The sequence below is a fragment of the Patella vulgata genome, chromosome 7, assembly GCF_932274485.2.
Source record: "Patella vulgata chromosome 7, xgPatVulg1.2, whole genome shotgun sequence".
NCBI classification, from domain to species: Eukaryota; Metazoa; Mollusca; class Gastropoda; family Patellidae; genus Patella; species Patella vulgata.
The window spans coordinates 40,318,804-40,343,393 of record NC_065885.2 but is presented as its reverse complement, the minus strand read 5'-3'; the positions used below and the strand labels follow the sequence as shown (position 1 = coordinate 40,343,393).

The 24,590-nt window shown below is 35.3% G+C and overlaps 1 protein-coding gene and 1 long non-coding RNA gene across 4 annotated transcripts in view; one reads left to right on the top strand and one right to left on the bottom strand.

The window, feature by feature from the left end:
• Positions 1–423: 423 nt before the first annotated feature.
• On the bottom strand, positions 424–19,408 carry LOC126828404 (39S ribosomal protein L2, mitochondrial). 3 transcript variants are annotated; one of them, XM_050558195.2, is made up of 5 exons: positions 19,314–19,408; positions 12,283–12,454; positions 11,356–11,474; positions 2,227–2,475; positions 424–875 (listed from the first exon to the last, which is right to left on the bottom strand). In XM_050558195.2, the coding sequence occupies exons 2-5, from the start codon at positions 12,360–12,362 to the stop codon at positions 463–465; spliced, it is 861 nt and encodes a 286-aa protein (XP_050414152.1). In that variant the 5' UTR covers positions 12,363–12,454; positions 19,314–19,408; the 3' UTR covers positions 424–462. The 3 variants fall into 3 exon arrangements, with proteins under 3 accessions (XP_050414152.1, XP_050414153.1, XP_050414155.1); XM_050558196.2 differs by having other exon boundaries at positions 19,301–19,325; XM_050558198.2 differs by lacking the exon at positions 19,314–19,408 and adding an exon at positions 18,221–18,433.
• Positions 19,409–19,537: 129 nt separating this feature from the next.
• LOC126828415 (uncharacterized) overlaps positions 19,538–24,590 on the top strand; it is a 42,235-nt gene continuing 37,182 nt past the window's right edge. The window contains exon 1 of the long non-coding RNA XR_007683034.2: positions 19,538–19,669. This is a non-coding gene — a long non-coding RNA (uncharacterized LOC126828415). The remainder of the gene's footprint in view (positions 19,670–24,590) is intronic.

Genomic DNA, 24,590 nt, shown 5'->3' with positions numbered 1-24,590 from the left:
TTCTCCCCCTTGAGCCACCAGAATACACCTAGCAATGTGCATATCGCAACATTTAGTCATATTGATACTAATAGTCTGAGTCTTCGAGACTAACTTTCCCAATTTACATTTTCAGAAGATGCAGTATAAAATGGAAAATTGCTATGCTTATAGGCCTGAGGTGTAGATAAAAGTCTTGTCTATATTTATGATGGAAACTGAAAGTTTTGTCAATTTCCTTGAAAAAAAAAATTATTGCTCAACATCATCTTTTAGGAATTCAAGTCTACTAATTATGGCACAAATGGTATGGTTTAATTTGACAAGATGTGGCTGGTACAGGCCATGCTTTTCAAAGGAATGTTTTAAGACTTGTTTTTAGGATTGTTCAATCTTCTCTTACTCCTGAGTCAAATGAGTCACATATATAAGACCACAAAGAACTGTATGATAAATACTAAAATCTTATCTTTATTAAATTAACTATACAGTATCTTTATATATAGCACTTGCAGGTGCTTTAGAAGCTTTATGAATAACAACTGGTTTAACTGGTTTTATTTTTCGTCCGTTATAACCTGTTTTCTTTTGCTTCCATCCACTGTCTGGTCTGATACCAAACCATCTAGCACGTGATGCTGATCCTATGTGTTGTTTATTATGATCAATATTAGAAACTCTACCAACAGTTGCTGTGCATTCTTCAGAAACATTCATCTCACGCTTAGATGGCATTCTTATAATACAGCGATCACCAATTTTCTTTATAAGTTGTCCACAAGTACCTGCAGCCCTGGCCACTCGACCACCAGTTTCAGGATATATTTCTATATTATGTACTAAAGTTCCTAAGGGTAAAGATCCTAAAGGATAGCTATCACCTTCTATAGCTTTCACTGTAACATAAAACAAAAGCAATGTTTATCATTATAGGTCAAAATTCATAAGCATTTCAGTCCAATAAACCCATATTTTAAACAATGTCAATTGTCACTACCCATATTATGTAAGGAGATACTATGTCATTACAGTGTCTGACATCTATAACATACCAGTAAAACAGAAAAAAACATAAATTTATACTATGTAAGATATACCATTATAATAATTTAGTACTATACAAGTAATATGAAGCAACCATTAAATATAGTTTCACATAATACTCTTGTTGGCTAGGTTAGAAGGAACCAGGAAGTATATTTCAACTTGAGGAAACATTGCACAGAAGAATCTACACATCTCCAGATATAACAAGCCAACAGTGAGGCTGATGTCCCCTGCCGAAATCCCAAAATAAGTAGATGACACATTTTAATTTATCGCACATTTATTTTTTTTTAAAAGTATCAAGCAAGCAAACTGATTATCAACTATACACTAAGTTTCATCACTCCCTATCAAAGTTATCTTGTCCTAAAGCACTGACCAATGAAATTGTTTAGCTCCGCTTAGCTTTAGCTCGAAATGTTAATCATTGAACACAGACAAGACATTCGGCTAATTAATAAACATCTATATCAAGTTTAAACATTCTACCTCAATTAAAAGCAGAGTTGTTAATGTTCCAAAGTCTTTACCAATCAAATGGCTTATCTCTCCTTAGCCTAAGCAGAAAATTCTCATCATCGAACTTAGTCAAGGTAATGATATAATGAATCTATACTCAGAGTTTCATCACTCTCACTTAATTATAACTAAAGTTCTTGTGCCCCAAAGCATCAACCAATCAGATTGCTTATCTCTGTTTACAATACGCAGACATTGTTTATCATCGAACTAGATCAAGGCATTCACCTAATGAACGCCTACACCAAGTTTGAACATTCTACCTCAATTAGAAGGAGAGTAAAGGGTTCCAAAGTCTCGGCCAATCAAATTGCTTCTCGCTCTGCTTACTCTGAGCAGAAAGTGCTCACTATCAAACTTAGTCAAGGTATTGATGTGATAAAACTATACACCAAGTGTCCTCACTCTCACCAGCGTCTTACCCACTAAGCCACCATGATCCTCCTAACCTAAACAGAAAATGCTCATCTTCGAACTCCATCAAGGTATTGACCTAATAAACACCTACACCAAGTTTGAACATTCTAGCTCAAATAGAAGGAGAGTTATTGTGTCCCAAAAAGTGTGACGGACAGACAGACGAACCCATTTTAATAGTCCCCTGCTTTCTTCGAAAGGTGGGGGACAATTACACAGCGCATCACATATTTACATCCAATTTGGGCTATAAACTCTAGGTACCTGTTATCTTTTTCAGTTCTCCAGAACTTTTAATTAAATCTCCAGCTTTCATGTTTTCTGAAGCTACAATATATCTAGCTTTTTCTCCTCCTGCCACTACCGCTATATCAGCACTTCTACACGGATCATAACGAACAGCTAATACTCTTTCTACTAATGGTTCTCCAGTTTTAGGACCAATACGTTTAAAGTCAACCATACGATAACACTGTCTATGTCCACCTCCTACACCATGTGTTTGAATGCGACCTTTTTAAACAAAGAATACACAGTTAGCAAACCACTGTACAATGAACAAAAACAAAAATAAACAAGCCAACAGTGAGGCTGATGTCCCCCGTCGAAATCCCAAAATAAATAGATGACACATATTAATTAATCGGACATTTATTTTTTTCAAAAGTATCGAGCAATCAAACTACACACTAAGTTTCATCACTCTCTATGAGATAGAATCAAGATTATCTTGTCCCAAAGCATCGACCAATGAAATTGATTAGCTCTGCTTAGCTTTAGCTTGAAATGTTAATCATTGAAATCAGTTAAGACATTCACTTAATGAACATCTACATCAGGTTTAAAAGGACTATCCCGATTTGAAAGGAGTCTCAAAAATAAAAGTCCGAGTACGTATGAAATTTAAACGCCAAAATATAAAGGAATGGCGTATTTACCATGTCTGAAATTTTTAGCTCAAAATTTTAAGTTGTTTGGACGTGAACGTCAAAACTGCTTATCCGGACACGTAACTCTTTTAAGATTTCGGGTCAATTTTTTTCGATGGGTGACCTGATAATCGATTCCCGTTCCTTTAGAGGTCTGTACAGTGCATGACCTACGTACTGTACTTGATAACGAAAGGTAAATTTCACCTACACATTATTTATATAAAATGTCTGGTTTTATCCAGACACCGCATAATACAGCTTGGGACGCCGGTCTCCATTTACAAATGAAGACTGGCAGGTTTAAGTTATTTGAAAACGTATCACATACATTGTATATTGAGTTAGTTGCTCAACTCTAAGGTAGACGATTTTAAGGGATTTTAACACAAAATTAAGCAGTTTTATTCGCAAAAATATTATCGGGATTGGCCCTTTAAACATTCTCCCTCAATTAAAAGCAGATTTTTTATGTTCCAAAGTCTTGACCAATCAAATTGCTTATCGCTCCCCTTAGCCCAGGCAGAAAATTTGCACAATCTAACTTAGTCAAGGTAATGATATAATGAATCTATATTCAGAGTTTTGTCGCTCTCACTTCAATATAACCAAAGTTATCGTGCCCCTAAAGCATCAACCAATCAGATTGCTTATCTCTGCCTACTGTAAGCAGACAATGTTCATCATCGAACTCCATCAAGGGATTCACCTAATGAATGCCTACACCAAGTTTAAACATTATACCTCAATTAGATAGGACAGTAATTGTGTTCCAAAGTCTCGACCAATCAAATTGCTTATCGCTCTGCTTACCCTCAGCAGAAAATGTTCATTAGTCAAGGTATTGATATAATAAAGCTATACACTAAGTCTCATCACTCTCACTTAATTAAAACCAAATTTATCGTGTCCCAAAGCATCAACCAATCAAATTACTTATCTCTGCTTAACCTAAACAGATAATGAAATGAAATGGGGTTTAACGTCCTGCTGTTCTGCTCGTAAACTGGGTTAATGAAATCGGGCATACGCCATACAGTGTGCTATGAGGGAAATTTTGCCCGGGCAGCGGCGCTACAACCTACTCTTATATCGAATTCTAACTGCCAAGGGATCTTTTACGTGCATGCCAATGTGTACACAGGACCTCTGCTACTGTCCCATGCAGATATAAAAGCTTCCATATTCATCGTCATATGACATGGATTATATCAAGTACATGTATCTTAAAAGAAAAAAGAAGAAAAAAAAAATAATTATCAAAATCAGTGAAAAACTCCCAAAGTTACAAGTCTAAACATAGTGAGAAACATTGCACCCGGGAAAAAAATAATCTGAAAACTAAAGGGAAATAACATAGACTTGGATTGCTGTAAACGGAATGACTTCCCGTTCCAGAAGTTTCAGAAAAATGGATCAAGCTGTTTAAAAATGGGACGGATGAGAAAATGAAATGAAAATGACGGGAAAGAACTAAACCAGCAGCTGCCAGGCAGGATACGCCCACATTTTCGAGAGGATAGAGATCTTTGGGTTATAAACTTACATTTCAAGTTTCAACAAAATCGGATCAAAATTGTGACCTCTATAGGGTCCACAAGCTAAAAACGTGATTTTTCGTACAAACAGGGGCCATAATCCATGAAGTTTTGATCCGATACATGCCAATATCGAAAGCAGCTGAGATCTTTTGGGGATACACCTATATTGTCACGAAATTCGACCTCAGCTGTCCTTAGGGTGTATGGTGATATAATAATACGTTTTTTTAAATCGGATAAAAATAATGACCTCTATAGGGTCCACAAGCTAAAAACACGATTTTTCGTACTATCAGGGGCCATAATTCAGGAAGTTACGGTACGATATGCACGAATATCGAAAGGAACCAAGATCTTTGGGTATAAACTTACATTTCAAGTTTCAACAAAATCGGATAAAAATTGTGACCTCTATAGGGTCCACAACCTTGATATACCATATTTTTACGCTATTTGAGAACGAACGGTGGCCATTTTGTCTGTCAATTTTGGGCCGATTTTCACGAAATTCAAACTCAGTCATCCTTAGGGTGTAATGGTGATATAATAGAACGGTTTTTTAAATTGGATAAAAATTATGACTTCTATAGGGTCCACAAGCTAAAAACGTGATTTTTCGTACAATCAGGGGTCATAATTCAGGAAGTTACGGTCCGATATGCACGAATATCGAAAGGAACCGAGATCTTTGGGTTATAAACTTACATTTCAAGTTTCAACAAAATCGGATAAAAATTGTGACCCCTATAGGGTCCACAACCTTGATATACCATATTCTTACGCTATTTGGGAACGAACGGCGGCCATTTTGTCTGTCAATTTTGGGCCGATTTTCACGAAATTCGAACTCAGTCATCCTTAGGGTGTAACGGTGATATAATAGAACGTTTTTTTAAATCGGATAAAAATTATGACTTCTATAGGGTCCACAAGCTAAAAACGTGATTTTTCGTACAATCAGGGGCCATAATTCAGGATGTTACGGTCCAATATGTGCGAATATCAAAAGGAACAGAGATCTTTGGGTTATAAACTTACATTTCAAGTTTCAACAAAATCGGATCAAAATTGTGACCTCTATAGGGTCCACAAGCTAAAAACGTGATTTTTGGTACAAACAGGGGCCATAATCCATGAAGTTTCAAAAATGCCAATATCGAAAGCAGCCGAGATCTTTTGGAGATAAACCTATATTTCAAGTTTCGTCAAAATCGGATAAGAATTGTAACCTCTAGACGGACAGGGGCGACGGCATAATAGGTCCACATGAAAATGTGGGCGTATAAAAACTATATTGACATAAAATGGCCGCCAGTACCAGCCAGGAATAAAATAGCTCTGGAGAAATTGTGCTGTACTTCAAAAATACTAACCAACAAAGTGCCATTCCTTCTTGTAATGTTAAGATAAGATTATTATACATGTTTATTTGGATTTTCGTGAAATTCTGTGGATTACCTTAATCTTAATTTTAGAATTTTGGATTCAAAAATATAGTGACAATTCTTAAATAGAGCCGTGAATACTTAATACTATATGGATAATAAAATACGGTAAGCTATTGCTTCGTTTATATGGATATTACAATCTGCTAATTTATGTGAATAATATACAAAATATACTTAAAATATACGAAGATGGAAGTAAATTCATTTGAAAACCAATCCTCTCAAGTAAGTTCAAATTGTGAACCAACACCAATTGATGTCAATAACAATGAGTATTTCACACTTAGTCACTACACAGATAAATGCTGCAGTGTTACAGTACAATTTATTCAACACTCATATTTTAACATAATGGAAAAACTGTTGCATTTACACTATTCGAAAGACAGTTTTCCAAAATCTCATCATGGTTTTGTTCTAACTACTGAAATGGGTGGCAAAAAACTCAAGATTTATCTATACCCAACAACGGATATGGTACATATTCAAGGAGGGGCCTGCATAGCATGGATTACATCTGTTTTTCCAAATCTTCTGGATAAATTCGCAGGAGATGTGAACAGTATTGAAAATACCTCAAAGGAAGATATAGTAGATTTATTTGATGTTAATTCTGAATACAGCCATAGTACATCTAGAAATGTAATCATACCACTCCCTGTGGAAAATAGTTCACTTGATTTCATTCCTCCAATTTATTCTACACCTTATCAATCACAAAATGTACATGTAACAAACTCTGACCTAGACTGCCTGTTTGAGAAAATAAGAGATCTTGATAGCCAAGTGTTTCAACTTCAAGAGGCCCTCAACCATAAAATCAGTTACGTTGACAGTGCAACTCAAACAGACCCGGTAATGCTAACCAGTCAGGAAATCAACACAGACACTATCAAAATCATATCAAATGAGACACCAGCAGTAAATCAACAACAAAATACTAGTGAAGACAAACCGGTTAGTACAAGAGATAATACTTCAGACAACAATGTATCCATTATAAATCTCCATTCCCACGATGATAAGAATGTTACAACAGAAACTACCACCCACACTACCCCATCAACATCAAAGACACGTGCCAGTACAGATACGCCACTAACAACTAGAACCTTAACTGAAGAGAGACAGGATGGACTAAAGGTCATTGACACCAGTAAACCCAAAGAACCACCGATTGTAATTGGAGATAAATTGTCAAATGAAACCCAATCCCAGAAAAACATTCTTCTTATCGGCAGTTCCATTTTACAAAGAGTTAAATTAAATGGGCTAAAATCAAATGTTAAAGTGCTGTCAATTAATGGTGCCAAGATTTTCAACATTGTCAAAAATCTACAGCGCATGGATCTCAGCATGTATGACAAAATTATCATTCAGGCTGGAGGGAATGACGTATCAGAGCTACGGTCCTTATCTGATATTACATATGACCTGAAAAGAACAGTGGACACTATTAGAAAGAAAAGGCCAAATGCACATATTTTCATCTGTGAGGCTACACCAAGACATGACCAGGCAGGACAAAATATCGATCATAACATTCAATTTTATAACAGTAAATCTAATTCGAGTGTTTGATTCAATAAAATCTGACTACAGACATATTTGGAAAGACAATATTCACTTGTCTGACAGAGGTACATCTGCACTACTACATATTTATGAAGAATATGTAGACATTATCAAGGAAAGACTAGACATTAACAATAGTTTCATTAAACCCTGTTTCTTCTGTGGTATTTCGGGTCATACAAAAGACACGTGTAAAATTGGTACCAAGGTTACATGTTACCGGTGTAATATTGAGGGTCATAAAGCGAATTATTGTAAAGCATTTCATAGGCAATATTGTACAGATAGGTACTAGGATAAAGGCAATGTTTTTGAAGCCGGAAAATCTACGTATGATTCTGATTTAATTGATTATAATAATTTTATGCAATATATGACCAACACCACTAATATTTTTGATTATTCTATTGAACCATTGATTGATAACTTCCACTGTTTCACTAATGTAACTCTTTCAAGTAATAGCACAACTAATGATACTGAAACTTCCTTCGATAATCCTGTTGGTACTGATAATAATAGTCTGATTTTTGAAGATCATAAAAGTAATGATCCAACGATGCATAAAGGCGACCTCAGCAGTCAGTTTATTGACTCTGATGTAACCCTCGATTCATTACAATCCATCAATTATCCCTCTGTTTCCACTTTATTTTCAACCAAACGTAAAGGTTTTAAAATAGGTCATTTAAATATAAATAGACTTTTCGGTAAAATTGATGAAGTAAGGGATTTAATTTTGCAAGATAATGAAAATTTTAATGTCATGGGCTTTTCTGAAACGTTTTTACATTCTGAAATTGACGATAAATTTATTAATATCTTTGGTTATGATCTGATCAGAAAAGATCGACTGAGCAAAAGTGGCGGAGGCCTTATCTTATATGTAAATTCAGATCTAAAATATTCAAGAAAACTTGATTATGAACATCAAAATATCGAATCCATTTGGATTGAACTCCATCCAGAATATGAAAAATCATTTTTATTATGTCTTGTATATAGACCACCTTCTTCGTGTACAGGTTGGTTTGATGATTTTGAAACTAGTTTAAATTCCATAAATACTGGTCAATCTATTTATGTAATAGGAGATTTTAATATAGATTATTCAACTACTGTTCCAAAACGATGGAAAAACATAATCAATATGCAGGGATTACATCAATTAATTACTGCCCCTACACGCTGTTTTAAAAATTCTTCTACTGTCATTGACCATCTATATACAAACACACCGTATAATATTGTTGAAATTAAAGTTCCTCAATATGGTATTAGTGACCATTTTCCGATTATTTTTATCATTGGAAACTGCAAGAGAAAAATCACAAAACACAACCACTTGGAAATTCTATACAGAAATTACAAAAACTTTGATGATTCTAATTTTATTAATGATCTTGCTAAAATTCCATTTGAACTAGTCGAGTCAATTGATGACCCAAATTCTGCCCTTGATACTTGGTATAACCTTTTTATAGGTGTTTTAGACTGCCATGCTCCGCAAAAGCGAAAAAGAGTAAAAAGATACTATCAACCGAAGTGGTTTAATGAGGAAATAAATAAAGCCCGAAAGTTCAGGGACTTCTTTAAAGCCTCCAAGAGGTGTGACGACTATAGAATATGGAGAAATAAAACCAAAAATCTCATTAATAAAGCCAAAAAAAACTTTATCAAGGACTCTATCGAAAATGAAGAGCAATCTAAAAACATATGGAGATATTTTAGTGACATACAAAATAAAACCAATAATTGCCCTTATCCCAATAGTATTAAATATGGAAAAACAACAGTTAATGATCTAAATGCTATTGCTAATTGATGAATGATTACTTCACTAATTTAACTGATGACATTAAGCCCCCCTATACACCACTTTCTCAAGAGTGCAAACGAAAGATATCAGATTACGTAAATGATAAGATTCCCCCAAAAAACAACTTTTCTATTAATTGTATTACTACCACAGAGGTATTAAAACATTTATTGAGTTTAAATAGTAACAAAGCCATTGGGTGTGATGGTATTGGACCCAAAATTTTAAAATTGTCTGCGAATACAATTTGTAGCAGTTTGACATATATCATTAATCTTTGTATTTCTCAAAACATGTTCCCCAGTGCCCTTAAACTGGCTAAAATTATTCCTATACATAAGAAGGGAGCTAAAGATGATCCGAACAATTATAGGCCAATCTCAATTCTCCCCACAATTTCAAAAATATTCGAAAGGCACTTGAGCACTCAAATTCAAACTTATTTGGAAACCTTCAATGTTCTTTATGCTTACCAATCTGGATTTAGATCAAATCATTCATGTGCTACTGCACTGATCCGAATGACAGATAATTGGCTTGATGCTATCGATAATGGTGCGATGAGTGGTATAGTGTATCTTGATTTTAGCAAAGCATTTGATCTCATTGATCATAAGCTTATTATTGAAAAACTACATCTTTATCGATTTGATAATAATTCACAAATTTTGATTGAATCATATCTTGACTCACGGAAGCAAAAAGTATGTTTAGGATCAATTACCTCCTCAATTACTACAGTCAAATGCGGGGTTCCACAAGGTTCGATCCTGGGTCCTCTCCTATTCCTAATTTTTATAAATGATCTCCCACTCAATATTGAATCAAGTCAGATAGATTTGTTTGCTGATGACAGTACCCTGCATTGTTCACACAAAGATATTTTATCCATCGCCAAAAATCTCCAAAATGATCTCTATTTGGTTGCTGAATGGTGTGAAAACAATGGGATGGTAATCAATCCTTCGAAAACAAAATCAATGCTGATTTCAACAAAACACAAAAGAAATCAGAAAAACCTAACTTTATCACTCCATGGTGAGAAAATTGAGACGGTTACTACCGCAAAATTACTTGGAATTCAAATTGACCAAGACCTTAATTGGGAAGCACAGATAGCAGATATGTCTAAAAAACTTGCATCAAAAATATTTCTCCTAAATAAGATAAAAGATCATTTACCTTACGAGACAAGAATTTTGTTTTATAACAGTTACATACTACCAATATTTGATTATTGCTCTATTATTTGGGGAAATGCTACCAAAAGTAGATTAGACATTCTTTTAAAATTACAAAAGAGGGCAGCAAGAGCTATTCTTGATGCACCGATTGAAACTCCGTCCACCTCTTTATTTACTAAACTCGGTTGGCTTACCCTTACACAGAGGATTCTTTACAATAAAATTGTCTTATCATTCAAAATTATTACATTTAATACTCCACTTTATCTAAATTTCCATTTTGTTGAAAAATCTCTTGTTTCCAAAACGGATATCTTGCTCCGTTCACAGACCAGTAAATCTCTTTTTCTTCAAAAATGCAAAACGGAATCCATGAAACGTATTTTTCATTATTCTGCATGTCTTTTATGGAACAATCTGCCTTTTGATATAAAGATGTGTAAAAATGTTGAAAATTTTAAGATTAAACTGAAAACTCATCTATTTTGCACACTGTAGGAACCATAATATTCAACTGATGACATACTTATTATTTTTAACTTGCAACTGCATTCTATTTTATTTTGTGTGTAATTATAGTGTTCTTCCTATATTCTACTTGTATAATGTATATGTTTTGTAGTTTGGGAGTGACTTATCAAACTTCCCACTTTAAAATGCTATTGCATTTCTAATGATTTTAAATTTATCCTGATATTACATGTATATATGTCTTTGTAATTTAGGAGGGACCTATGGAAGATTAGGGTTTTTTTTGCAAACTAAATACGTTGCCTCATTAAATAAAGTTTTTATTATTATTGCATTTAAAGATGGATGGTCATACTTGCATCTACTTTTGAAAATAATGTCGCAGATCATCATTTGGATATTAAATTAAAGAAATATGAGCCTTACCATCATGACCTCGTCCTCCAGATTTAGGTAAATGTATAGGTCTTAATGTATATCTATCTACATTTATACCCAGTTTAATAAACTTTGCTTTACCATCTACAATACTACTAGTGTGGAAACTAAAAAAAAAAAGCCAACAGTGAGGCTTGATGTCCCCTGCCGAAATTGCAAAATAAATAGATGACACATATTATTATTAATAAAACGCACATTTATTTTTTTCACTAAGTTTCATCACTCTCTATCAGATAGATCAAGATTATCTTGTCCCAACCCATCGACAAATGAAATCGATTAGCTCTGTCCCAAAGCATCAACCAATCAAATTGCTTATCTCTGCTTACCCTAAGCCGAAAAAGATCATCTTCGAACTCCATCAAGGCATAGACCTAATAAACACCTACATCAAGTTTGAACATTCTAGCTCAATTAGGAAGAGAGTAATTGTGTCCCAAAAAGATATGAGAACGATGTTTTCATGCTAGCTTAAACACACTACAGATCAGTTTTCTTAAACACAAAACATTCAATTTTCAGGATGGGAATATCATGATTTTATGATGCAGACATGGGGTATAAAATGTGGCTTTTTTTAAGTTCTGTTGAAAATGCACCTCAACACTGAAAACACCCCATTGCGTGAATTCAAGAGAGCATGATTACAGAGCCATTGTGATTACAGAGTGTCCATAAGCTAAAAACATGATTTTTCGTACAATCAGCAGGGGCCATAATCCATGAAGTTACAGTCTGATACATGCCAATATCGAAAGGAACCGAGATCTTTGGGATATAAACCCATATTGTGGGCATATAAAATTCATGACTTTGCAATGTACAAATATTGTGGTAGATCTGCCCAAAATATGTATGCTGTACTGCACTGTTAACTAAAGAAAGGCTTGTATAGTTAAAAGGTATGCTTACCTTTGTCTTGATTTAGCATGATTAAGTAAGCTTAGCCTTGCTAAACTTTTCATTAGTTGGCTCAGTGAGGCAGCTGCCATTATGTTTATCTGTTAAATAATGTAAATCAATGAATCACTGATTCTCAAACCTACTGGTTATAAAATTTCACCATTCCACTCAACATTCAGATCTACAACAAGACACATAAACAGTTCATTATAATATACAATAATCCTAAAATATGATTCCCCAGTAATACACTTGACAAGACTGTACGAAAGTAGAAGTTTTTATTCCGGGATGCGTTTCGTTTGGGAGCCCTTTTCCAACCTGAAACACGTCCTTGAATAAAAACTTCTACTTTCGTACAGTCTTGTCAAGTGTATTGCTGGGGGAATTATATTTTGGGATTATTTTTTAAAAAGGACTGCCTCCTTTTCGCCCCAACTGTATCACTGAGATGCACGCTGACAAGGGCCTAGAAATTCTTAAAGTAAAAACAAAGTCATGCTTCACTTTTTCTTACGTAAGAAACTTTATAAAATACTGTCTCTAGAAAATTCTCAAAACCGTTCTTACGTAAGCACAAGTCAAGTATGAGTCTAAGCACATTGTGACTGGTAAACCGAGATTACGATGCTCTCTAACGTCATAAAAACAATATTGGTATGCGAATTACGTCATAAATTGGTCGGCTGCAAATGGTCAGTTTAGATGCATTTGACATGTCCCCTATACACATATAAAATGTGCCACAAGCTAAAAATAATGCAAGCACATGCAAACAAACTGAATAATTGTGAGAGCGCCTGATCTTAAAGTGGCCTGTGTGTTTGTGTTGTTTACTAATTGGTAAATAAATGGTTTCTGACTGAGTAGTACATGTACTAGAAGCGAAATTTTCTATAGCCCTTTTCTCGAGAATATGTTTCTAAAGGATTTTCTCTGTCTTTCAATTGTCTCTTTGATATCAAAAGATGTAGGAAATGCCGTTAAATAACTTTGCGGTCAGCCATCTTGTTTGAAGCAGAAACAGACCTAAGGTTGGTAAGCAAACCGTATACCTTGCTTGGGACTTGTTCTTAGATTGACAATGTTTAAGAATGAAGTTGTGCTTAAGTTTTATCTTGGAACACATAATAATGTAGGCCTACTTGTGCTTACACTGAAGTCTACTTAAAATCTAAGCAAAAGAACGATCTTAAGGATTTTAAGTTTATTTAAATGCAAAGTCTACTTAAAATCTAAGCACAAGAACGTGCTTAAGAATTTCTAGGAATCAGGCCCTGCACTGCTCCAGGGATTCTTCCACCCATTACTACTACCGGTACTTGAGTAAGAAGTTTATTCGTCGCAGTCTTGGAATTATATAATATACAATACATGTACAAGTGTTTGGTATATTATTAAAATAAAAAGCAATTTATGAACCTTGATGACATCTCATAATCTATAGTTTTATAGAATAGGATGTCACAATACACAATGTGGGAAACATATTGCGTAGGTAGCCTACTACATGTAGTTTCAACTCTGAACACAAGTCTCCTTGACTTGACCTGTACGGTCGAGTGTAAGAAGACTATCATTCAGAGCTAAACTACCTATGGTAGACACTACTCCCAGATTTAATATGTAGCATGATGTATGTACGCATGCATCAAGTGGAGTTTTGTGATTCAAAAACATGAAAAAAATAGGCTAGTGTAGGGTTATTATAAATTTATGTCAGATGTGGCAACAAAAGGTTCCATTTGGCAAACTGAGAAGAATTATGGTGAAAAATAGAAGGCATAATGATTTCAAAATAGACACTTCGAGGGCATTTATTTTCATCAAAATGATCAATCAATTTTATGTCTAAGGTAAATAACTCGTCAACAGGTGCAGGCTGTTTCGTTACCTGGCTGTTTCGTACTTAGTTCATTCCTACCTCGCTTCGTACCTCAGATTGATTCGTACCTTTTCCTACACGCTGTTGAAATAAAGGTGAAACATGACGATTTAATAATATCCAACTGATACTCGAATTTTATGAAAATGGATGCAACACTAACTTTATACATTTTTAAATATGTTGTTGAAATAAATTAAAGATAAGTTGAAATAAACATATAGGAAAATAAACGATTGACAAAAAAACCCCCAAACACTGCCACTGTAACCCAGGTATAATTTAATCTTGTGTATCTAGCACTAATTTCTTTCACATTCGTTTAATATCAAATCTTTGTTGTAAAAATTCGTAAAAATCGTTTAAAATCACCCAAAATCATCTAATTTGTACTTGTGCTGACTGATTAATTTTGATAATGAGTGTTCAATTTACAAGTATTTAATTTCCTGACCGCTGTTCAAAAATTAATCATTATACATCAGTGATGGGATTTCAAAATTTTTCTTGTCGGGACATTTTTACCGAAAATAAAGGGACATAACTCTTATCGTTATTTAAGATGGCAGTTTTTAGACCACACACAAAAATCACGTGTAAACAAAATATTCAAATTCGTCCCTAATAAACCAGCAGCTGCCAGGCAAGATACGCCCACATTTTCGAGAGATGGATAAAGAACAATCTAAAAAGAAAGTGATTTTTCCTACAATCAGGGGCCATAATTCAGGATGTTACGGTCCGATATGCGCGAATATCGAAAGGAACCGAGATCTTTGGGTTATAAAATTACATTTGAAGTTTCAACAAAATCGGATAAAAATTGTGACCTCTATAGGGTCCACAACCTTGATATACCATATTTTTACGCTATTTGAGAACAAACAGCGGCCATTTTGTCTGTCAATTTTGGGCCGATTTTCACGAAATTCGAACTCAGCCGTTTTTAGGGTGTAACGGTGATATAATAATACAGTTTTTTAAATCGGATAAAAATTATGACCTCTATAGGGTCCACAAGCTAAAAACGCGATTTTTCGTACAATCAGGGGCCATAATTCAGGAAGTTGCGGTCCGATATGCGCGAATATCGAAAGGAACCGAGTTCTTTGGGTTATAAACTTACATTTCAAGTTTCAACAAAAGCGGATTAAAATTGTGACCTCTATAGGGTCCATAACATTGATATACCATATTTTTACGCTATTTGAGAACGAAGGGCGGCCATTTTGTCTGGCAGTTTTGGGTCAATTTTCACGAAATTCGAACTCAGCCGTCCTGAGGGTGTAACAGTGATATTATAATACGTTTTTTTAAATCGGATAAAAATTATGACCTCTATAGGGCCCACAAGCTAAAAACGTGATTTTACGTACAATCAGGGGCCATAATTCAGGAAGTTACGGTTCGATATGCGCGAATAACGAAAGGAACTGAGATTTTTGGGTTATAAACTTACATTTCAAGTTTCAACAAAATCGGATAAAAATTGTGACCTCTATAGGGTCCATAACCTTGATATACCATATTTTTACGCTATTTGAGAACAAACGACAGCCATGTTTGTCTGTCAATTTTGGGCCAATTTTCATGAAATTCGAACTCAACCATCCAAAGGGTGTAGCGATGATATAATAATACGTTTTTTTAAATCCGATAATAATTATGACCTATATAGGGTACACTAGCTAAAAACGCGATTTTTCGTACAATCAGAGGCCATATTTCAGGAAGTTACGGTCCGATAGGCGTGAATATCGAAAGGAACCGAGATCTTTGGGTTATCAACTTACATTTCAAGTTTCAACAAAATCGGATAAAGATTGTGACATCTATAGGGTCCACAACCTTGATATACCATATTTTCACGCTATTTGAGAATGAACGGTGGCCATTTTGTCTGTCAATTTTGGGCCGATTTTCACGAAATTCGAACTCAGCCATCCTTAGGGTGTAACAGTGATATAATAATACAGATTTTTAAATCAGATAAAAATTATGACCTCTATAGGGTCCACAAGCTAAAAACGCGATTTTTCGTACAATCAGGGGCCATAATTCAGAAAGTTACGGTCCGATATATGCGCGAATATCGAAAGGAACCGAGATCTTTGGGTTATCAGCTTACATTTCAAGTTTCAACAAAATCGGATAAAAATTGTGACCTCTATAGTGTCCACAAGCTAAAAACGTGATTTTTCGTACAAACAGGGGCCATGATCCACAAAGTTTCGATCCGATACATGCCATTATCGAAAGCAGCCGAGATCTTTTGGAGATAGACCTATATTTCAAGTTTCGTCAAAATTGGGTAAGAATTGTGACCTGTAGAGTGTCCACAAACAAATTGTGGACGGACGGACAGGGGCGACGACAATATACGTCCACATGAAAATGTGGGCGTATAAAAATAGGTGCACCTCGTTATTTTTCATATTTAATTCCTGTATGGTATTCAAATTTATGTCAGTAATATTCCTACAAAATTATGTGATGTCGTAATACGATAGAATTGAAAGCGTGAAGACTACTGCCGATCCTTACTGTTTCAAATTCCTCCAAAATTACCGTATTTTTCGGGTCATAAGTCACTACATTTTTCAGCAGAAGTCTGGCATTCGTCTTATACTCCGTTACGACTTATCTACAGAGGGTAAGAAAATGATATCCCGAAATTTTTTGGGCAATAACCGTCGCTCTACCACAACGAGCGAGTGACACCATCCGCTAAATAATCGCATTCTACTCTAGCACGCTATCGTTTAAAACAATTAAGTACTTACACTATTCCAATCGACATATTCATCAACATTGCCTAAATTACTTATTTCTTTATTTAAAAACATAAACTCCATTCAAAATATGATCATAAATCCGAGAATATGCTATCAAAATAGAATCTTTTCTTCGACATTAGACGCGTGTATTTTGTCACGTATTCATTTCATAATTTCAGGCGTCTCGCGAGATTTCTAATACCGGTTCAGTTATCGTACTTTAACCGTCTGAAGCTGTTTTTCTTTCAAGTTTAATCAGATTTTCTTCAAACAAGGACAACTTTGCTCTGAAAATTTTAAACACGTTGCAAACGACGCCATTTTGACAACTTCTTTCTAAAACTGGCAAGTTCGAAGGTACATATCACTTGACGTCATACAGCCGAAGCTAAATGTAGAGTAACGGAATCTGCCGAGGTTTGCCGAGTGCTGTAATCGCGTGCGATCAGAAACAAAGTTAGCAATGTCTAGTATTTTTCGGATATGTGTGTGTATGAAATAGCTTTTATTTAACGCTCGCTTCAACCGAAGTGATATCGCAGACGAATTATAATGACTGTCTATTGATCTGGGCGTTGTATACTCTTACAATATGTCACATCTATGACTAGTTTATACATATTGTCAGCTCACATCAATGCGATTAAAATGTCCAACAATGCAGAAACCACCAGGTTAACATGAAGATTAAAATTATAATCACAGTTATTGGATTGATGAATAGTCTGACAAAGAGGAAACAATGCCTTCTGTTTAAGATTAGATTGATGAATTGTCCGACAAAGGATTAAGCCAGTCAATCAAGGCAGATTAAGTAGTTAATCAAGGTAGGTTTATAGACGTTAAACACGATAAATACGTTGATCACTTAATTACCTAATCAATCCAGCGTATTGTCGACGATAATCGGGTTGAGTGGTAGTTATACACTCAGTAAACTATATTAATTTCGGAATTTTGAATATTATTCACTATGTCTTGATATTCCCGGACAATTTTGGGCGTTTGTAAAAAAGATTTGGACAAGTCCAGAATATACTGGCAAAATCCCATCACTGTTATACATCATTAATCAATTGGGTTGTTCATCTTTTAACAGTAGTTGAGAAATTAAACACTTAAATTGACTCTCATTATCAAAAAAGTACAAATTAAATGATTTATGGTGATTTTAAACAGTTTTTATGAAATTTTAAACAAAGATTGGATATTAAAAGAATGTGAAAGAAATTAGTGCTAATTCAATACACAAGATTAAATGATACCTGGGTTACAGTGTACCTGCCTTTTCAAGCCTTTTGTTGTTATTAATCTGGTGTTGATTACTGAACCCATTCTGTCGAGTGAGTTGTGATTCTTGACGATAATTGATTGGCGATTGTTAAAGCAATTAAAAAGCGATTGAAAAATAATTTAATCTGGTATTGATTCTAGAGCCCATTCTGTTGGGTGAGTTGTGTTTATTGACAATGAGTTGTCGGGGGCGGATCTAGGAATTTTGAAAAGGGGGGGGGGCGCTGCAAAATGAGGGCACTGATCGCGGAGACGTGGCACGCCCCTGAGAGGGTTGGGGTTTTTTTTGGGGGGGGGGGGTCCCTGCAAGAAAATTATTCGTCATTTACTTGCATCTGTAGCCATTCCAAAAGCTATTTGGCTGATATTTTCGTCTAAGTTAACGTTCTGAAATCGTTGAAAAAGAGCATTAAAATAGAGCAAAAAAGCCAGTTGAACATGTGAGTTGAAAATTGTCAAGGCGAGCGAGGCATTATGATGGGAAAAAAGAAGAATCTATTCCCTAGTCACTTCACTATTTAAAGCCTTGTAACTTGTACTGTGTACTGTCCACACATGAAACAATGCTACATCAAGACTTCAAGTTGCACTCATGCGCGTCGGTGATGGGCATGAGTGTATACGCCCCGATTCCATAAGATGCTAGCATTGATGTCTGTCTATAGTCACTCTATAGGATTAGGGCACCGTCAGCTAAACAACAAGAATTCGTTTGAAAATGGAAGCATTGATTAGACCAGACTGGTGTTTTTGAGTCGATGGTTTGAGTCATTTGGGATCCCTGCAACGGGTTGAGAACGGACATATTTGGGTCTAAGAAAAGGCACATTCAGCAGTAAAAATGGGCACTGCCCCCCCCCCCCCCCCCTTGGATCCGCCTCTGGTTGTGATTATTGACAATAAATATAATTGAAATTAACGAACGAAGGTACGAAACGGCATGTAAAAGTTCTCTTGTTCTCTTGAAGTTACGAAACTTCTTATCCTGAATACCAATAACTAGATCTTGGAATGCCAAATAAACAGTAAATATATGTTTCACATTAAAAAAATAATTTCTCCATCAAATAACCCAGGCCAGTTACCAACTATTCTTCACCAACACACACACACATCAGTGGGCGCCGCCATCTTTCTTTAACCCCGGGAGACTACATTAAACAAATATTTATTACAGTATAAAATGGTCTTCTACTTCTTTTATAACTGTGATATGAACATTATTTGATTTTAAAAATTGATCTGTAAGATTTTATAGAATTATTAAAGTATATTTAGGATAAAACTTTAACTTAAAAGTGGTTTCACATTTTTAGTAATAGCTCGTCCACAGACGAAGAGAAAAGCTAAAGTGGCTCGTAACACAGATCGAAGCCGATACGTAACAAAGCAGTTATATTTTAATTAGTCATGGCATCATCCATTGAGAGTTATATTAACAGTATCCTTTTTAGATAAATAAGGATTTCATCAACCAATAATGCTTGGTGTAAAATTAGAAATGGTTCCACTTCCACTACTGATGTCTTCCGTCTGTCTTGCTACAGCCACAGCAGACGAGTAGCAACAATTAAATGTATCGTTAAACTGTGTTTAACGCTACAATTGATACAGTCTAAGACTCCTTACGCAAGTTCAAATAGGTTCAAACGCACAATTGTCAACACATATCATTACAGTTTGTATTGAAATAAGTAATTATATCACAAATAGTGAAGATAGGTATTAGGTACGCCAGTGAAGTGGTGAACCGCTGACGTAATTTTGTTGTCGCAAGTCACGCTTCAGATATCCCAGTGTGATTTGCATAGCAGCTTTTCTTCCTCGTCGTATTGTTGATTGGTACGAAACTGCGGCTTCAAATGAGCTTATTTACGTAAATAAAAGGCTAGCTTTTCGCCGTGACCCCAATGTAAGAAAGTTAGTGAAATTTTACTGCTAGTGACTGCGCGCAATGGCTTCACTTTTCCTTCTTTGTTCTTCAGACAAAAAGGGCGTTAATTAGCGACAATTAATTTGGCATAACTCCATAATTATAGGGCCTCTCAACTACTCTCAAGCACATTTTGGTGTCATTGTAAAGCTGTTGGACAACCCTATCCAGAAATAACAGAATTTAAGCCATATGGGATAGTTGAATTTTTTGTTGTCATACCTAGTGAAGACTGGACCACTATAATAGGTACCGAACAGTTTTTATATGCCCACATTTTCATGTGGACGTATATTGTCGTCGTCCCTGTTTGTTCGTCCGGACATCCGTACACAATTTGTTTGTGGACACTCTACAGGTCACAATTTTTATCTGATTTCAACGAAACTTGAAATATAGCTTTATCACCTTAAGATCTCGGTTCATTTCGATATTGGCATGTATCGGACCATAACTTCATGGATTATGGCCCCAGATTGTCCGAAAAATCGCGTTTTTAGCTTGTGGACACTCTAGAGGTCACAATTTTGATCCGATTTTGATGAAACTTGAAATGTAAGTTAATAACCCAAAGATCTCGGTTCCTTTCGATGGTCGCGCATATCGGACTGTAACTTCCTGAATTATGGCCCCTGATTGTACGAAAAATCACGTTTTTAGCTTGTGGACCCTATAGAGGTCATAATTTTTATCCGATTTAAAAAATTGTTTTAGTATATCACCATTACACCCTAAGGACGGCTAAGTTCGAATTTCGAGAAAACCGGCCCAAAACTGACTGACAAAATGGCGGCCCCTCATTCTCAAATAGTGTAAAAATATGGTACATCAAGGTTGTGGACCCTATAGGGGTCACAATTTTTATCCGATTTTGTCTTAATTGGAAATGTAAGTTTATAACCCAAAGATCTCATTTCCTTTCGATATTCGCGCATATCTGACCGTAACTTCCTGAATTATGTCCTATAAAAAAATCTATAAAAAGAAGTCATGTTTGTGTCACATGACTTGGTGGTCGCGGGAACTAGCAACGGGTGCTGAGCCGGAGGAGAATCCATTGCATATAAAAGACGATCTTGTCTAAAATATTCTCGGATTATCCCCTTTGACATCACTCAGCCCTTAATCCTCTGGCTGTCAATTAGTGATACCATTTCATTTTTGTCCTTGTGGGTGTTTTTCAAGGAATCCAGTATTTTTCTTGTAATATTGGGTGTCTCTACTTTCCATACCAAAATTGACATGCAGTAAACTTCGCGTAAGTCGGATCTAAATGGACTGACCAAATTTATCTGAGTTACGCAAAGATCCAAGTTAGCTGAAGACCTTGCCAAAATAAGCCACCATTTTGAATTTGACACCCTAGTGGAATTAGCCGTCATTTTTAGGAGGAATACCCAAGCTCATTGGATTCAGTGGATCGAATTCTTATAGAAAACATCTTCAAACTGAAGTCTGAGAGAATCTGCCACATATTTTACCCCACTAAATAACCAGAAATTGCCTCATGGTGGCCATCTTGAATATTTAAATTTCCCCAAGGGTGCCAGGGTGGCATCATCCGGATTCTGAATCTACACATACTGAAGATATATAATCCATCAAAAAACATTAGGTGGACTATATTTCCAGGTTTGACGACCTGCGGCCGGACTATGAGAAGCTTCAGTCAATTATTGCTTTGCCTAGCCCAATTACAATCAAATTTTTTCAAAAATTCCAATTTCGCTTCGTTTTATATGGCCAAGTTGCGCAAATTTGTGCGCTGCCCTGTATTTGGATTCCAATGGAGTTAGCCAGGCCGTTTGGCAGAGGGGGGCATATTTTTAACAGCATGTTGTGAACATACTGCCGATGTGACTTAGGCGAAGGAAAAAGCCGGAATTAGATCGAATGGACCGAACATTTTGATCCGAATTGAGCGAAGATCCGACTTACACGCAGAAATTTAATAAGAAAAACGTGCAGGAATAAAGGGTCCAAACTATAGTATCCATGTTGAGCGAAGATCCGACTTCTACGAATCTGACTTAAGCGAGGTTTACTGTACTTTTATTGGAAATAACCACCCGGTGAATACTTTTGTGGGAAAGTATCTTTAACAAAGGGCCTCATCAGGTCTAAACCCAGCACTGATAATATAGTAGATAGATAACAAAAATATAATTCTTCAAAATGCTTTTGAAATTTACCATATGAAACTTGATTCAGTTGTTTTTCATGACCTATAATGAACAATTCTATGGAGCTGAATCGTTGCCATATTAAGAGAAAATATCATGGTTAAAATTGCAAAATTATGATTGTCAAAATGGTAAAATTGGCCATTTTCGAGATTTTTCACATGTAAATATCACATAACACTTAATACATTTTAAACAAAATTGCTCGACAGAAATTAACAATCTAGTTATGTTTTTTCCCTCCCTACTTTTTGCCTTTGCAAATTCACTGTAAATTTTTCATCTTTGCATTTTCAACAATCAGATTTTCTCTATTGCATTTTCGACTATCACAATTTCTCCAATCTAACTGACCAAATAAGGAAAGGGGCGTGTTTCCGAGTTCGGCTGAAGTTGACATCATAACTCATCTGTTTTTATCGTCTGAACTAAACTTAATGCTCCCTGATAGGGACTATGGGCACACAACATCATAAATCTATGTTGATATAAGCGGCTGATGCATTTGGAGTTCTTCGGTTAGCTGCGAGAATAGTAAGAGCAGGAGGACCGCATCACACATAAACAATTACACAATACAAACCCGCAGACATGACACATAATATAGGCTAAACAATTATTTCAAACAATAAGCATATCAAACCAAGTGAATGGATCCGGGGTTCAGCCTTAAGCATCCACTGCGCTGTAGGCCTACCAGATTTTTAGTTACAAAATCACCTGGTGATTAATTAATTATATAAACAATATTTAACGTAATATGTTATTTGTAGGTAATTGTTTAATTGTACTGTAGGTACCATAGAGGTGTGCTTTATTTGAAGTACTAGTACGCCAACATCAAAAGATGACGTCACATCTGTATTTTTATTGAAGACTACATAAAACTTATTAGGCCTGCATATTGGCTACCGAATACTTGTTTTAAAAAATTCTGCTTTTCAAAAGTATAAAATTCTAATGATTAAAATTCAATAACTATTACTAACATGATACCCTCCGACCGTCAATAATATAGGTTTTGTTTTTTTTAACTCTTGAGTCTTGTCGGAGAGGTACATATAGGCCTAATTAGGCCCGCCTTGTATTTTAATTAATACAACTTTTGTTTCTAGTTGTATTTTAATTAATACATCTTTTGTTTCTAGTTGTATTTTTATTAGGGTTTCACACTGCGTAACTTGTGTGAAACACTATTGTTTTTGTTAAGATTATTAGGCCTATTGAGATTACTAAAATTATTTTTATTATTATTTTGTCTTAAAGCCTATTGAGATTACTAAAATTATTAGGGTTTCACACTGCATAGCTTGTGTGAAACACTATTGTTTTTGTTAAGATTATTATTCTTCTATTATTATTATTCCAATTCCATTTTGATTAAATCTCAGCAACTGCTTGTCGGATCGTTACGATTTCTTCGCTTTTTCTGGGAAAGTGGGTGTGACTTAGAGGATAATGCTATTTTAAACATTCTGCGACAATGCAAAATATCCGGAATCACCGAAGCTATCGTTTTAATACGCCCACATTATGCCGTCGCCCCTGTCCGTCCGTCCGTCCACAATTTGTTTGTGGACACTCTACAGGTCACAATTCTTATCCGATTTTGACGAAACTTGAAATATAGGTTTATCTCCAAAAGATCTCGGCTGCTTTTGATATTGGCATGTATCGGATCGAAACTTCATGGATTATGGCCCCTGTTTGTACGAAAAATCACGTTTTTAGCTTGTGGACCCTATAGAGGTCACACTTTTTATCCGATTTTGTTGAAACTTGAAATGTAGGTTTATAACCCAAAGATCTCAGTTCCTTTCGATATTCACGCATATCGGACCGTAACTTCCAGAATTATAGCCCCTGATTGTACGAAAAATCGCGTTTTTAGCTTGTGGACCCTATAGAGGTCATAATTTTTATCCGATTTAAAAACCGTATTATTATATCACCGTTACACACTAAGGACGACTGAGTTCGAATTTCGTGAAAATCGGCCCAAAATTGACAGACAAAATGGCCGGCGTTCGTTCTCGAATAGCGTAAAAATATGGTATATCAAGGTTGTGGACCCTATAGAGGTTACAATTTTAATCCGATTTTGTTGAAACTTGAAATATAAGTTTATAACACAAAGATCTCGTTATTTTACGAAAAGGTTACACATTCAGATAGCTGACCTAATTACGATTCTAACGATGTATGATATGTATTGAGTTATTGAAATTTAATTTTCGATATTTTGA